The 14,185-nt window shown below is 54.0% G+C and overlaps 1 protein-coding gene across 4 annotated transcripts in view; it reads right to left on the bottom strand.

The window, feature by feature from the left end:
* Positions 1 to 14,185, bottom strand: part of SPTBN2 (spectrin beta, non-erythrocytic 2) — a 58,135-nt gene that overhangs the window by 16,067 nt on the left and 27,883 nt on the right. For all 4 annotated transcript variants that reach the window (XM_081531995.1, XM_081531993.1, XM_081531994.1 and 1 more), the window contains 13 exons: positions 11,773 to 11,924; positions 11,161 to 11,334; positions 10,283 to 10,374; positions 10,059 to 10,139; positions 9,630 to 9,745; positions 7,228 to 7,340; positions 6,919 to 7,106; positions 5,353 to 5,470; positions 4,598 to 4,756; positions 3,963 to 4,265; positions 2,605 to 2,758; positions 1,513 to 2,383; positions 2 to 139 (listed from right to left, as the gene is read on the bottom strand). In XM_081531995.1, coding sequence (XP_081388121.1) covers positions 2 to 139; positions 1,513 to 2,383; positions 2,605 to 2,758; positions 3,963 to 4,265; positions 4,598 to 4,756; positions 5,353 to 5,470; positions 6,919 to 7,106; positions 7,228 to 7,340; positions 9,630 to 9,745; positions 10,059 to 10,139; positions 10,283 to 10,374; positions 11,161 to 11,334; positions 11,773 to 11,924 — 2,659 coding nt within the window. The remainder of the gene's footprint in view (position 1; positions 140 to 1,512; positions 2,384 to 2,604; positions 2,759 to 3,962; positions 4,266 to 4,597; positions 4,757 to 5,352; positions 5,471 to 6,918; positions 7,107 to 7,227; positions 7,341 to 9,629; positions 9,746 to 10,058; positions 10,140 to 10,282; positions 10,375 to 11,160; positions 11,335 to 11,772; positions 11,925 to 14,185) is intronic.

Below are 14,185 nucleotides of genomic sequence, written 5' to 3'. Positions count from 1 at the left end.
CCTGTGGTTGAGCTGCTTCTGGGTGTTGATAATGCTGTCCTTCCCTGGCGGGTTGGCCTTCAGCAGCTGTTCTGCGATGTCATTCACGGCAGTAATTCGCGCAGCAAGTGCGTTCATTTCAGGCTCCAAGGTCTCAAACCTGATGGGTAGAAGAGCTGGAGGTGAGCGGCGGGAGGCAGAGGTGCACTGGGCCACCTCCCTTAGGTGCCCAAGAGAATGCCTCTCTGTCAACATGAGGCTTACTTATAGGAGCGTCTGTGTCTCCTCCCTACATGGTTCACAGCATCTGTGGATCAAGGAGGAGCCCCCAACTCCCGCTAAACAAGTAGAAAAACTCACCTCCAGAGTTGCTCAAAAATGTGGTGAAAATTAAAGGTCAGGAACAGCTGGACAAGTCAAACGAATCCCTAGCAGCGGACCTCACCCTTCAGCACAAGTTCCCTTACCCCTCCTGGGACTTACCCCTTAGCTGCCTACCTGGGTCCCACCTTACTAATATGTGTTAAAAGATGAACTGATGGCCAAAAAAAATTAAGTGATAAAGATGCAAAGCGTATCTTGCCCCAGAAACATTTTATATTTTCCTAGAGCAGATTCTGCAAATGGGCCAGACAGTAAATATTTTGGGGTTTTCCTGGTGGCTCAGATGGTAAAGACTCTGCCTGCAATGCGGGAGACCCGGCTTTGATCCCTGGGTCAGGAAGTAAATATTTTAGGTTTGGTGAACCATTTGGTCTTTCTCACATGTATTCAGCTAGACTGTTTTAATGCTAAGGCAGACACAGGGATGATATGTAAATGAATGGGTATGGCTATGTTCCGATAAAGCTTTATTTTCAAAAACAGGCAGAGGCTTGATTTGACACAGGGCTGGTACTTTCCTGACTCCTGTCATAGGATATCTTGAAAACAAGAAAAAAATCTTTTGTTATATTTTAAAAACCACCAGGAAATTTGACTGTAGCTTGAATAGTAGTAGGTGATATCAAGGAATTCCTAATTTTGTTTTATCTGATAATGGTATTGTGGGTGGCTCCATGAGAAAAACATCCTTTCTAAGTTTTAAGATTTCTTATTCTGTAAATAAAGCTACTTTATGAGAGATTAATCCGTGTCTCTGTCTAAAAGGCTTATAACTTCAAAGCCTTAGCTATTTTAAGTCTGCACATACAGTGATAAAACAACTTACTCATATCGCAAACTTCTACGTTCCTGAAAACTACAGAGGTGAAACGTTCACACTGGGGATTTGCTTTTGAAAAGGAAAATCAATCTAACAGAGCATGATGCTGATGGTTATTGAATCTGGCTGAGTCTTTTGAATAAGGTTTCTATTTCTGAGTATGTTTAACATTTTTCATTAAAACCAAAACCAGACTCCTGCTAAGACTCTAAGGGGGGTAGCAGGAGCTGGCAGGTTATGGCGGGACGTCACCCCACACGCTGGCCCCCAACTCACAAGGCCACTCTGGAGGCGGGGCTGGAGGGGTGGGCAGGGGGCAGGGGACCTACCTCTGCTGCACGACCTCCAGGTCCTCCAGGCGCTCGGGCAGGGTGAGCCCGTTGAGCCACTGCTCCTTCTCCTCCACCCAGAGCCCGCAGGCCCCGGCCTCACTGAGCATGGTGTAGAGCGCCAGGGCCGCCTCCAGGGCGCGCGCACGCTCGCCTGCCCGGGCCCGCAGCTCCTCATAGTGCCGCTGCAGGGTGGGCACACGGCCCTGCACATCGGGCGCGTGGCTCAGCGCGGGAGGCAGGGCCGCCGCCTGCTCCCTCAGCGCGTCCAGCGTGGGCCGGTGGCCTCGGATCTCTTCCTCCAGGGCCCGGTGCTGCCGGGCCAGGGCCTGAGTGGAGAACTCGTCGTGCCCCAGCTCGGGGCTGGACACCAGGCGCAGCGCGTCCACAAGCCAGGCCTCCATGTCGTTGGCGTCTGCCTGGAACTGGTAGAGGCTGGCGGCCTGGGCGAGCCGCTGGGCCCGCTCCTCCGCCAGGGCTTCCAGCCGCTCCCACTGGGCTTGGAGCTCGGCGGCACGGGCGGCCGCCTGGCTGGCCCCAGGGTGGCCCTCGGCCACTAACTGCTGGCCCTGCTCCAGGGTGAGCTTCAGGGGCCCCAGGCGGCCGCTCATCTCGCCCCGCAGGGCAGTGTGCTTGTTGAGCAGGCGGAGGACGCCGGTCAGGTCCCGGCCAGTTTCCGCCGAGGCCAGGAGGTGCTGCTGTTCCCGCACCCAGGCCTCAGCCTCGCCCACCTCCCAGAGGAAGCGCCAGAGCCGCCGGGACTCCTCCAGCCGGGCCCTGCGAGCCGCTGCCAGTTCGCACAGCGACTCATAGCTCTTCTCCAGGGCGGCCACCCGCTCCGACACCAGCTGGGGGTCGCAGGGTTTGTACTCTGCAAAGGTCGCACCAGAGGGCCAAGAGCTATGGCCCAGCCGTCTGCCTCCCTGTGTGTACCCCCAGTTCCAAACCGCCCCCCACCCCACACTTCTCACTCTATCACCCACCAACCACCCATCACTTTTTCTTCCCCAGGTTTTTCCCATCTTGCTGCTTCGGCTCTTACTGTCCTCCTTCCCAGCCCCTCCCTTTTCCAGTCCCTTCCCCTGTTGTCACCTTTCCCGGGGTCGCAGAAGCGCAGCGCGGAGGCGCTGACCGCCCGCACCCTCTCAGCCTGCACTGCGATGTCGGCTTCCACCAGCTCGTGCAGCTGCAGCAGATCCTCCACTCCAGTCAGGTGTTTGCCCAGGTCCTGGGACTGCAGCCGGCCCTGCGGGGCACGCCGGGCATGTTGATGCCCGTCTGAGAGCTGCCTAGTTCCCTCCTAGCTGAGGCTCTTGCCCCGCCACATGCTCATGCACATGCGCACATGCGCACACACACACACACACACACACACACACACACACACACACACACACACACTCACTCACCTTGCCCTGTCTTCCAAGGATCAACCGCACAACCTGACTTTTTGGGTGGCTCTACTTGATCGCACCCACGTGAGCACGCCTGCTTCCGTCTGCCAGCCCTCACTCACACACATAGTGACCCCTGAGCTCTGTCCTGGCACCCTGGCCTCTGCACTCAACTCCCCTCCTGTGGAACGACTTTCTTACTAAATCCTGCTCCAGGAATCTCTGCCTTGACTCATCTTCTCGGCCCCAGACTTATCCCCGCTCTCCTACGGTCGTGGCTCCATCCCCAGCACCCCAGCAATTGTCAGATTGTCAGCGTCCCCATCTCTCGCCTGGATCACCGCAGCAGCCTCGGATTGGTCTCTCAGCTCCCGCTCTGGCTGCCCACAGCCCTTCTTCAAATAGCAGTCAAAGTGACATTTTAAAAAATGTGAAAATGCAGAAGCACGTCTCTCCCCCTTTTCAAAACCTTCTAAGCACCTTCAGTGTTCCATGTTACTCTGAGTAACATCCAAACTCCTTGACCAGGCCTGTGCGCCCTAAGTGAGCTGACTACTTCCTCTCTGACCTCATCCCCTGCCCCCCTGCCCCCGTTCTTACAGTCCCCGCGGGCCTTGCTTCTCATTGGAACGTGCCACGCATGAGCAGGCCCAGGGCTGTTCTGTTCCTTCGGCCTGGAACATTCTTTCCTCAGAGCTCCCTGAGCTGGCTCCTTGGGACACTCTGCTCTCAGTTTAAAAGGCATTTTTCAGGGAGGCCTTCCTGGACCACCCCATCACACGGTCTGTTGCCGTTTCCTCCTAGGTTTCACGCCCAGCTGCTATGTTGTTTATGGACGGGCCATGGGTTTTATCATCAGTCTCCTCCCCCTGGAAGGTGAGCCCCATGAGGACAGGGAGCTGTCCGCTCTGTCCTTCGGAAGTGAGGACAGGGTCCCAAACCGGTGCCCACTCTGCAAAGACCTGGCTGAGCAGCTGAGGGAACCCGCTCATCGCCACCGCCCCACCCCCAGCACAGCCCCGACCATCTCGGCCCGACCGCAGCATCCGCGGATACCTTCATCTCTTCCATCCAGTCCATGAGGTAGAGCAGGTCCTGGAACACCTTCTGCAGCTCCAGGTTGAGGAGGAGCCGCTCCCGCCGGGCGGCCACCATCTGCCGCAGGAAGTCCCAGAGCCGTGCGACGTTGTGCTGCCGCGCGGCGATGCGCTTGATGTCGTGGTAGCGCTCGGCGGCCAGCTCTGCGGCCACGGCGTCCACTGCCTGCACCCGGCCGCTGTAGGCCACGATGTCCGTCTCGATGGCTTCGTGCTTCCGCACCGCCGCCTCCACAGCGGCCAGCTCCAGGCCGAAGTTGTCCTGGGGCCGGGGTGGGGAGGGAAGTCTGGGGGCCGGGGGCCACCACTCTGCTCACCCCCTGCGTCCTCCCCTCCTGCCCAGAGCACTTCTGCTGCAAGATGCCAGCTCCAGTGGGTGGTTCTAAGCATCCCGCCTGTCCCACCCCATCCTGGCTCATCAGCTCTTCTCCCCTTCAAGCCTCCAGTCCGCGGGTTTTTGGTCTGCTCCTCTGAGCCATGGAGTTCTTGTTTCATTAGCTCTCCACGCTGCAGGGGTCCTTATCCACCTCTGTCTCTCTCACTCCCTGTGTCTCCAGACCTGCCTGGGCGGGCCAGGAGCCCCCTGCATCCTACCTGGGACACCAGGCGCTGGTTCTCGCTGAGCCAGGTCTCCCGCATGGCGGCCTTGCGGTCGAAGCGGGCGGCTAGCTGCTCCAGCTTCTCCTGGCGGATGAGCTCTGTGCGCAGGGCCAGCTCGCGCTCGTGCTCGGCTTTCTCGAGCCGCTCCCAGGCCTGCGAGGTGGAGACCAGATTAGCGCCAGGGGCCAGGGCTCGGGAAGTGAGGGTGGGGAGGGCTCACGGGGCTGGAGGGGGTGGCGGGGTACAGGGTGGGTCCCGGGGCAGCTCGGTCTACTGGGTCTGTGGAACGCGATCAGATGCCTGTGCAGGGAAGTGTGAGGAGTCGGCGGGTGGCGGCAGTGCCATGGAGCCATGTGAGAACCACATCTGCTGTGGACAGAGACGGGAGGGGGGTGGGGACGAGTGGAAATTGCTGGACTTGTCTGCGGTGGTGGGTCTAGGGGGTGAACCCTGTTACTTCGGTTAATCTTACATAGTTTGTGAAAAAAAAAAAAACAACAATGAAATAAAAGTAGAGCCAGAGAGCTGGGGACATGCTGAGCAAGATAAGGGACTGGGATATAATTTGCATGGAGAGACAGACGGAGGTGGAGGGGAGGATGTGCGGGACTGGGAGAGGTCTTGGGAGTTACTCCTGCCTTGGGATGGGTGGGGGGCAGGGGTGCAGCCAGGCTGAGGGGTTCAGGCAGGGACAGGAGGGGCTGGGGCTGAGGGTGGGTTGCCCGGGACACGGAAGGGAGGCTGTGGACCTTGTTGATGTCGGAGATGAGCCGGCCCTCGCGGGGAGTGTAGACCTTCTGGTTGTTGGCCCGCAGCTTGCTCTGGATGGTGAAGAGCAGCACTTCCAAATTCCCTTTCTCCGTGAACCTGAGCCAGGAGGCCGCGGCAGGTCAGAGGCAAAGCCCTTGAGGGGCCAGGGGTCTCTTTATGTCTCAAACTGAAGTGTCTCGTGTTGCTTTTCTTCTTGTAAAAGCTTTGCGGGAAAGCCAGAAAATCCTGGCAAAATCCTCGTTTAAAAAGAACCTAATTTTATTTATTATTTTTTAAGTATTTATTTTAATTAGTTAAAATTAACCGGACTCCAGTTCTTTAGCTGCGGTATTCGAACCCTTAGTTGTGCCATGTGGGATCCAGTTCCCCAACCCGGGATAGAACCAGGCCCCCAGCATTGGGAGTGCGAAGTCCTAGGACCACCAGGGAAATCCCAAGAACCTAATTTTAAAACAACTGAAAACTACACAGACACGACCATCGTCACCCTTGGGCATGCAAGTCTGCAGGTGGGATCATATTAGAACCATGACTGAACTGAACGTTTGTTGGGGACTCACTCACTGACCACCAGGCCCTGCTTTCAGGGCTTTGCACACATTAACTCGTTTAGTTCTCACTACATGCTCTCATAACCCTCATCTTCCCGATGAGAAAACCGAGGCACAGATGGGCTAAATAAGATGCCCAATGCTCACCAGGGCTAGATGGCAGAGCTAAGATTTGAACTCAGGTACTGTGAACCTTGGACGCTTAACCCTTTGCTCTCTGCTGTCCCCAAATAACTGTCTTCTAACACTTATGTTTCATGAACGTCTTTTCAGGTCAATAAACACATTTCTTCAATATTGTTTTCAGTGGCTGTCCCATGACCTAATTTTCTTTTGCAAAGGTCACTTTTGTGAACATCCTTGAAGCTACATCTTTGTTTAATGCCCAGAAGAGGACTTTCTGGGTCAAAGGGCACACCTCAAATCATTCTCTGGAAAGCACAGAAAACGGGTGTTTCTGGAATAATACTAGTTTTGGAGTCGAAACACATTAACTCTGAAAGAGGTCACAGATAAAAAATAGAAGTTTTAGCATGTTCTGTGTAGAATCGCCCAATAGTCAAGCCACACTTCAACAGTCAACTGCTAAAATACATATATGGTAAGAACCAGTGCAATGCGCAAGTGACAAGCCACACACCTGTGTTGCCAGCAGTGACCTCCTGTCAGGTCCAATGCCCCGTCCTTAAGCTAGGACTGGGTTGCTGCAACACCCAGACCAATCTTATCTGCAATCTTATCTGAGCAGACTGCACCAGCTCTATGTACTACAGCAATCATTTCCACAGCGTGATTTCTTGTAATCGATATATATATATATTTTTAATTGCTTTGGCGCTGCTCCTGGCACTCTGAGATGGGGGAATGAGCATCCACTGAATTTCTGTGCTGCCAAATTTCCCTCCCAAAAGGCCTCCCTAATGCAGGCTTCTTGTGTGTGAGCACAGCTCAGGGTAGGCCAGCCAAGGCTGGGTGAGGCCCAGGGACACCTACTTGGGTGGCTTCTCCACGGTGCGGTAGGAATTGAAGGACTGGAGCTGGTTCTGGACTCCGCTCAGGGAGTTGGCCAGCTGCCGGTCATTGAGGGTCACGATGGTCTGCTCGATCCACTGGAGCAGCTCAGAGGCCAGGGATTCATACTTCTCCACCAGGCGCTCTGCCTCCATGGCGTGGTCCAGCACCTGCAGGACCGTGATGTGGGGTCACTGGCCCAGTCCTCCCCTGCTCCTGCTTCAGGGGTGCAGGACCCCAGGCCAGGCCTCCTCTGGCCTGTACGCCCACCAACCCTGTGCTGGAGCGTACCTTGCCAATTCTTTTGCCTTCCACGGCCAGGGCTTTCATCTTGGAGAAGTAGTGGTAGTAAGTAGCCACATAGGTAATAATTGATTTCTCATCTGGTTGGTCCACATTCACATCTGAGAAAAATGACCACTCAGGTCAGGCAGAGATTAGAATCCTGCCGCCCAGAAGTAGGCCCACAATCTGAATCACTTACTCCAGTCCCAATCCCAATCACTTAATCCCCTCCCGGCCCCACAAGGTTATCTCTCCAGCTCCCTTCAGAGGAAAAATAACAGATTAACCATTTGGACTAAAAGGGCATGAAAAGCTAACTTTTTTTTTTCCTCCAAGAAACAAGCAGAGAATAAAACCCAGACGCCCAAAAAGGCTTTTAGCCAGTTTTCCCAATGGAGACCAAAAGGAGTTGCTTGGAGGAAGAGAGACAAGAAACAAGAAAAGAAACAGCATTCCCATTTGGGGATGGATCGTGGGCTGGAAAAATGTCCAAGAAGTCATCCAGCTTAGGAGCACCAAGACAGAAAGTATGAATGAAGCCTCGTAACCTGGGATGTCCAGAGGGATGGACCTAGGGAGCCCTTGGAACAGGGACAGAGGCCAGTTCTCAGGGCCATCTCAGGACACAGGCATGGCTATTTCTTCTTCTTTTTTAATTAAAAAAAAATTTTTTTTTGGCTGTACCTCACAGCATGCGGAGCTCCCCTGATCAGGGATCGAACCCTCACCCCCTGCAGTGGAAGAAGAGAATCTTAACCACTGAACCTCCAGGGAAGCCCCCAGGCATAGCTATTTCTGACCCCAATCTCAAAGTTCAGTTGTGGGCCCAGGAGGTGAGTGTCCTTCAAGCCACACTAACTTCTACCTCGAGGACACCAAGGCTGACTATGACTGGAAATCCCCAGGTTCTCTTAGTTAGGCCAGATTGTATCCTACCTCCAGGGAAGACTATGAGACCAGAAGCCCTCCTGACCACCTTGGCCAACCCACAGGCAGGCGGGAGCTGTGGAAATCATCTCAGAAAGTCGCGGGACACTAGGCTTTACTTACACGTACTTTATCATTGCTATGCTTCTCAAATGCTCTCCAAGGAACCTTGTGTTTGGCCTGCTTCGATCATTGTTAAACTGATATTTGTCATTTTGGACTAAGAGGGCACGGGAAAAGGGTCTACTGGTGGGATGGAAAACAGGCAGAAAACAACCAAGCCCCAAATCTGCCCAGGGAACTTCAGAAGGAGCATTTCTAGCAAGGAAGTCACTTGGCCCTTCTGTCCTGCTCTTTTCTGTACCAAGACTGCTGCATCTGGTCTCCCAGGGAGGCAGCTGAGGAAACAGGCTCTAGAGCCAGGCTGCCTGAATTCAAATCTCAGCTCCTCCAGCAGTGTGACCTTGGGGGAGTCACATAACCTTTACAGAACCCTGTCTTTTCTTCCATAAATGGAGCGTAATGATGAAACTGATTTCAAAGGGGGGTGTTGTGAGAATTAAGTTAGTTAGAGCATGTCAAGTAGGTGGCGCTAGTGGTAAAGAACATGCCTGCAGATGTAGGAGATGTAAGAGACATGGGTTCGATCCCTGGGTCAGGAAGATCCCCTGGAGGAGGAAATGGCAACCCAGTCCAGTATTCTTGCCTGGAGAATCCCCATGGACAGAAGAGCCTGGTGGGCTACAGTCCATAGCGTCGCAAAGAGTCGGACACAACTGAAGTGGCTTAGCACGCAAGCACAATGCCAGGTATAAAACAAAGCCCAGTGGCCATTCCCAGTCTCATGGGCATTAGATCAGAACCATAGGGACCAACCAGCAGGGTCAACTGACCATAAGGCCAGTGCTTGGTGAGATCTCAAGGTCACAGAGCTTAATTTAGAACCCTAGAATTTTGGGGCCCTTAGAGACCTTGTAGACTAAGATTAACGTTTTGGCCACCTCATGCTGCATTGCAGGATCTTAGTTCTTCATGCCCCTTGCATCGGGAGTATGGAGTCTTAACTGCTGGACTGCCAGGGAAGTCCTTCTTTTATTTTTTTTTAAATCTTCTCATTTTAGAGGTGAGGAAACTGAGCCACAGAGAGGCCAAGTGACCAGCTCTGTGTCACAGAGCTTCTTCGTGGAGGGCTGGGATAGAACCATACCCCACATGGGGCTGCCTTTCTTCCTACACTGAAATAGAATTTTCATGCCATAAAATTCACCCTTTTAAAGTATACTGTTCCGTGGATTTTTGTATATTCACAGGGTTGTGCAACCATCACCGTGATCTAATTCCAGAACATTTCCATCACCCCCCAAAGAAACCAGGTAAACCACTGCCAGTGACTTCCGTTCTCCCCGCCCTCAGCTCCTGGCATCCGTCATCCACCTTCTGTCTCTAGCCCACAGCTGCTCTTTCACATAGCTCTGCCCCACCTTCAGGATCCAGCAGCTTTGTAAGTCCCAGCTCCTTCTCAGCCAGATTGAAGGCATTCTGCAGATTGTAGTGTGCATTACACTTCTTCAGGGACTCAAAATCCAGCAGGTCTGGCCTGGGTAGGGAGGAAATAGAGAAGGAATCAAGGGCACGTGAGAGCCTAAAGAGAAAAAGGAAAGCCACCCCATCTTGATCCCTAAGTTCCCAAGCCCCCCTACCCCCACTGCACCTCCCCACCTCGACTTCCTATTGCAAGCCCTCTGTGCAGGAAGCGCCCCCACATTCTGGGCTCTTCTCTGAACATTCACGCCTCCTGACTGCCATGGAGCTCAGCTTGTCTCACTGCTTTGTCTACGTGTGTGTGCGAGCCCCTGGGTCATCAACCCATCCAGCAGCTCGGACAGGCTGGCCAACCCCTGTCTTCTCACCGGTGTTTATGCACGATGGCATTGAAAGCCAGCCCATCTCTCCAGCTGGTGGTGAAGTTGTGCACGTTGACATTGGGGTACCTATAAACAGAGGCCGGGATAGACAGTGAGTAGGTCTCAAGGAGGGATCCGCAGCTCATGGTTCCTGGGCCCCCATCCTTCCTTCCTACTGCACAGTCTTGGTGCATCCAGCCCTCCAAGGCCATGCTCTCTGGCAGCCTCACCCGGCGGTCTTCATCTGGCACCAGAGCAGCAAGGCATCCTTGGCTGACTTCTTCTCCTTGTTGTCCTCTGTCTCCACACTTATGTCTTGGATCTAAGAGGGGAGGAAGGAAAGAACGCCCTCACTTCCTGAACAGGGGCTCCTGGAGTTATCAGAGATGCTCAGCATTATCAGAGATGTCCTGGAGTTATCAGAGATGCTCTTAAGCTGCTCCTTACACTCCTCAATTAGGGGCCTTGAGATAGAGCCTGGGGCCTTTCTTCTTGGACTAATGACCACAGAACTCCAGGTTAAAAGGATTTGAGGCAGAAGAAAGGGGTGGGAATTCAGAAGAGGAAGTGCCTTGAAGGCAAGGAAGCTGGTCCCTGTTGCCAGGGAAATTGCCGGTGGAGAAGTGAACATTTCCTGAGAGCTGGGCTTCAAAGGTGAAGCTGACGGAGCTCTGCTTAGGGCTGGAAGGAGCAGGGGAGTTACACCCGGGGTGTAAGCAGGGCAATCAGGAGAGCTGTGATGGCATTGGACCCTGGACTGGATAAGAAGGAGCAGGGTGGCTGTTCTTTTGAGGGAGGCGAGCAGAGTTTGAGGTAGAGGAGTGGACCGGTGACCAGACCCCAGATGCAGTTCTAAGACCCTCTGTGGTGAAGTATCTATCTGTAAAATTTCCAGTCCTATGTGCCCCCAAGTGTGGTCCTCTAGCAGACCAAGCCACAGGGAATTTGCCATAGCAGTCTGACAACACCCACACTGGCCTCTGTCCTGTTTAATGATGAGGGTCCCCTGCCCCAGTGTGTGAAGCTCTGGGCCCTCCGTGTGTGCAGTGACTGTGGGGACTGCTGCACCGGTGTGCAGGGCACACGCCAGGTGACACCGTGCAGGTACCTGGAATCGAAGGATGATGGTCCACACCAGCCCGAGGGTCAGGCGGTGGTTCCCGTCCACGATGTCATGCGAGCCCATGTTTTCCAAGTGCACTTTTTGCTCCTTCAGGAACTGCAGCGCCTTGTCCACGTTCTCTAGGCAATGGATCCGCATGCGGCCCTTCGTGGGCTTTGGCTGTGGAGGGAGGGAAAACAAAGCCATGGGCCTGTGGGCCTCCTCCTCCTCCTCCTTCCCTCCTAGCTTTCCCGGGGCCCTGCTTCCTACGGCTTCCCCATGACCTCCCTCAGGAACAGAGGCACCGCCGGGGGAAGCTAAAGCTGAGTTGCAGATGAGGCTTGGGGCAGATTAAGATTCCCAAGGGAATTAATTGCACCCAGAGTGAGTGGGGGAAAAAAATGTTTTCAATGGGGCCACTGTTCCTGTCTCCATGAAGCAATGTTCCTGGTTTAATCCACGCAGCAAAGCCTCTCAAACTGAAACCATCCTCTGAGCAGAGGGCGGCCACTGCTTTCTGCTCCGCGCTGTCACTCCTCCCGCTCAGGGCCACCCCCAGGGCCTGTCCCCCTGGCCACTGTCTCTCAGGCCGCCTCCTCCCTGGTGACCCCAGCTCACCAGTGTCTCCCCTGAGAGCACCTCGAGGAGCCTCAGGAGGTTCCGTCCATCCCGGAGGTCGCTGTACAGGTCTCCCACCCGGCACGTCACCCGGGCCAGGTGTGAGTTGACCCACTTGGTGAAGGTTTTCTTCTGCACAGCTTCTCGCTCATCTATGGTGGCAACATGGGGTCATTTCTGCCCTTCAAGAACCAGGCGCCTGCTTCTAAACACCAGTTGGTGGGGTTGGGGAAGTGAGGTCTGGGGAGGAGGAAGGGAAGGAAGATGGCCGAGGGGAAAATCCATAACTTGAAAAGTCGGGAAATAAATTGGAATGAGTTCATGAGCAGGGTCAAGAACAAAAATGAGAGACAGAGAGACAGAAAACAGGCTTTGAGAAGGAAGGATGAAAGAAATTACAGCAGGGGACATGCAGGGAAGGCCTGGGATCAGCGCTCTGCTGTGTAACAGTGGCGAAACGCTGTTGTTTCATCCATCAAGGCCTCACTTTCCTCATCTGTAAAATGGACACATTACTTTCTCTTTCAACAAGTCATGGTGTTGACTGAGACACCGTGTGTAAGATGCCGCACGAAATGGCTCCTGGATGAGTTACTGTTATTCAGACATGATCTAACCCGAAGGAAAGAGTAAGAGTTTCTTAGGTCAGTCCAGCAGGAGCTATGGCTGTTCCCGTTTGGTAGTGGGCAAAGGAGAGGGTATGGACTTAAATTACAGCAGCGGCTCTTCCAAGTGGTCATTAGAAGGATGTGACATTATAGAGCCTGCAGGCCTCCTGAGTCAGCTTGCCCTCCTGGAATAATTTAAAGAAAAGACAGGCTCCTCTATTTCCAGGCTGGTTCATTCAACTGATTGCAAGGGGATCGTGTCCCAGGACACCAACATTCCAAAGTCAAGAGGGAATATATCATCGTGGAAGTTGGAAACAGGTAAAAAGAGAACCCGGGAAACACAGGGTGGGGCAGAGGAAAGCCAGGCAGAGTTCAGTGCCAATCTCACAACAAGTGTCAAGATGCCCACCGCCTGTCCATAGGGGGAGCTGCTGCTGAGAGACGGGATGCTGTTACATTTCCCAGAAAAATAAAAATTGAAATTATTATAAATGACATAGAGAAAACCACTGACCCTGACACACTGGAGACGTTTACAAAGGCATGTTGAATTGGACAAAAGCATTAAGCCTTGGGCCTGACATTTTTATAGCCTGGGTTTCAGTATATGAGGACATTCTACTCTTGCCTTGCCTCATTATTTATGGTAATATTGACTATAAATTAATCTACAAATTAATTTCTTCCAGTAAAAAAAAAGAAAAAAATACAAATGACAAAGTGAGGGAAGAGGCTCAGCCCATTGGAAGTTGCTCTGGCCACTGGGATTTCCTCGTGTTCCTCCCAGAGAAGCCCAGTGCAAGGACCCAACCCAAGTGGCCGGGGCTGAAGAGTCACTTGTCTTTCCTTAGCACCAGCATCTCAGAAACCAAAAAGACTCACCCCTTAATCTCACATTCCTATGCACCTCACCCATAAAACACAGCGACACACCCATGTCTGCTCCTGTCTTTCTAACCTCCGACCCCGGACCTGGGACAACCTCAGGGTCCTAACAAGTGCTCAGATGGCCTGACGCTCTGTGGGCCTCCTCTCAGGATCCACAGGCCCTGCGGGAGCCCGGGACCGCCTGGATCACCAGCCATGACTGGAGCCAGGGAGTCTGCCCTCATGCCAGACACACGAGGGTGAGGCCATTTTGGCTCATAGGTAGCATAAAAGGGGGAAGATGTGAAAACAGGGGGCAGCTAGGAAAAAAAACACGTGCCAAGCCGACCACCAGAGTGTTAACTTTACCAGGTGTCCACAACATCCACAGGTACACAGAACACTGTGTCCCCCAGAAGAAACACTTGGGCCTATGTGTGCCAGAGTTAACACAGCCGCCTCAGACCCATACCTGAGCCCGTCTGCACCAGATCCCTTTGACACACTCCCAGGTTTCCACACACTTAGACACCCATTCAGAAATCCAGGGCAGCACAAACACCCTTGTCCGCTGGTTCAGTCCCCTGCCTCCTTCCCCTACCACCCCAGCAGGCACGTCCTCCCCAACCCCCCGAGAGTCTCAGGGAGACCGGGCCGCTTCTCCGGGTTCCTCGCCCCCCGGGACACACGCCCAGCGGGGCCCCGCCGCCCCTCCAGCGGGTCCAAGCCTCTCCTGGCTCTGTTAGCATCCGCGGATTTCCCGGCCACTTGTAATTATTCCCCCGGCACTTTGTCTCCCAACACAAACCGTCTGAGTCACAGAGGATGCTTCCCCCACCGCGGGGGCCTGGCTCCGGCTCCTCTCCCACGCCCCCAGCCGCTCTCTCTGCCGGGGCCCCCTCTCCGCGCGGCTCCAGCCCCCCACTCCCGCCCCA

The sequence above is a fragment of the Giraffa tippelskirchi genome, chromosome 10, assembly GCF_054371585.1.
Source record: "Giraffa tippelskirchi isolate mGirTip1 chromosome 10, T2T-mGirTip1v1.2.pri, whole genome shotgun sequence".
NCBI classification, from domain to species: Eukaryota; Metazoa; Chordata; class Mammalia; order Artiodactyla; family Giraffidae; genus Giraffa; species Giraffa tippelskirchi.
This window is presented reverse-complemented; position numbering and strand designations above follow the sequence as displayed.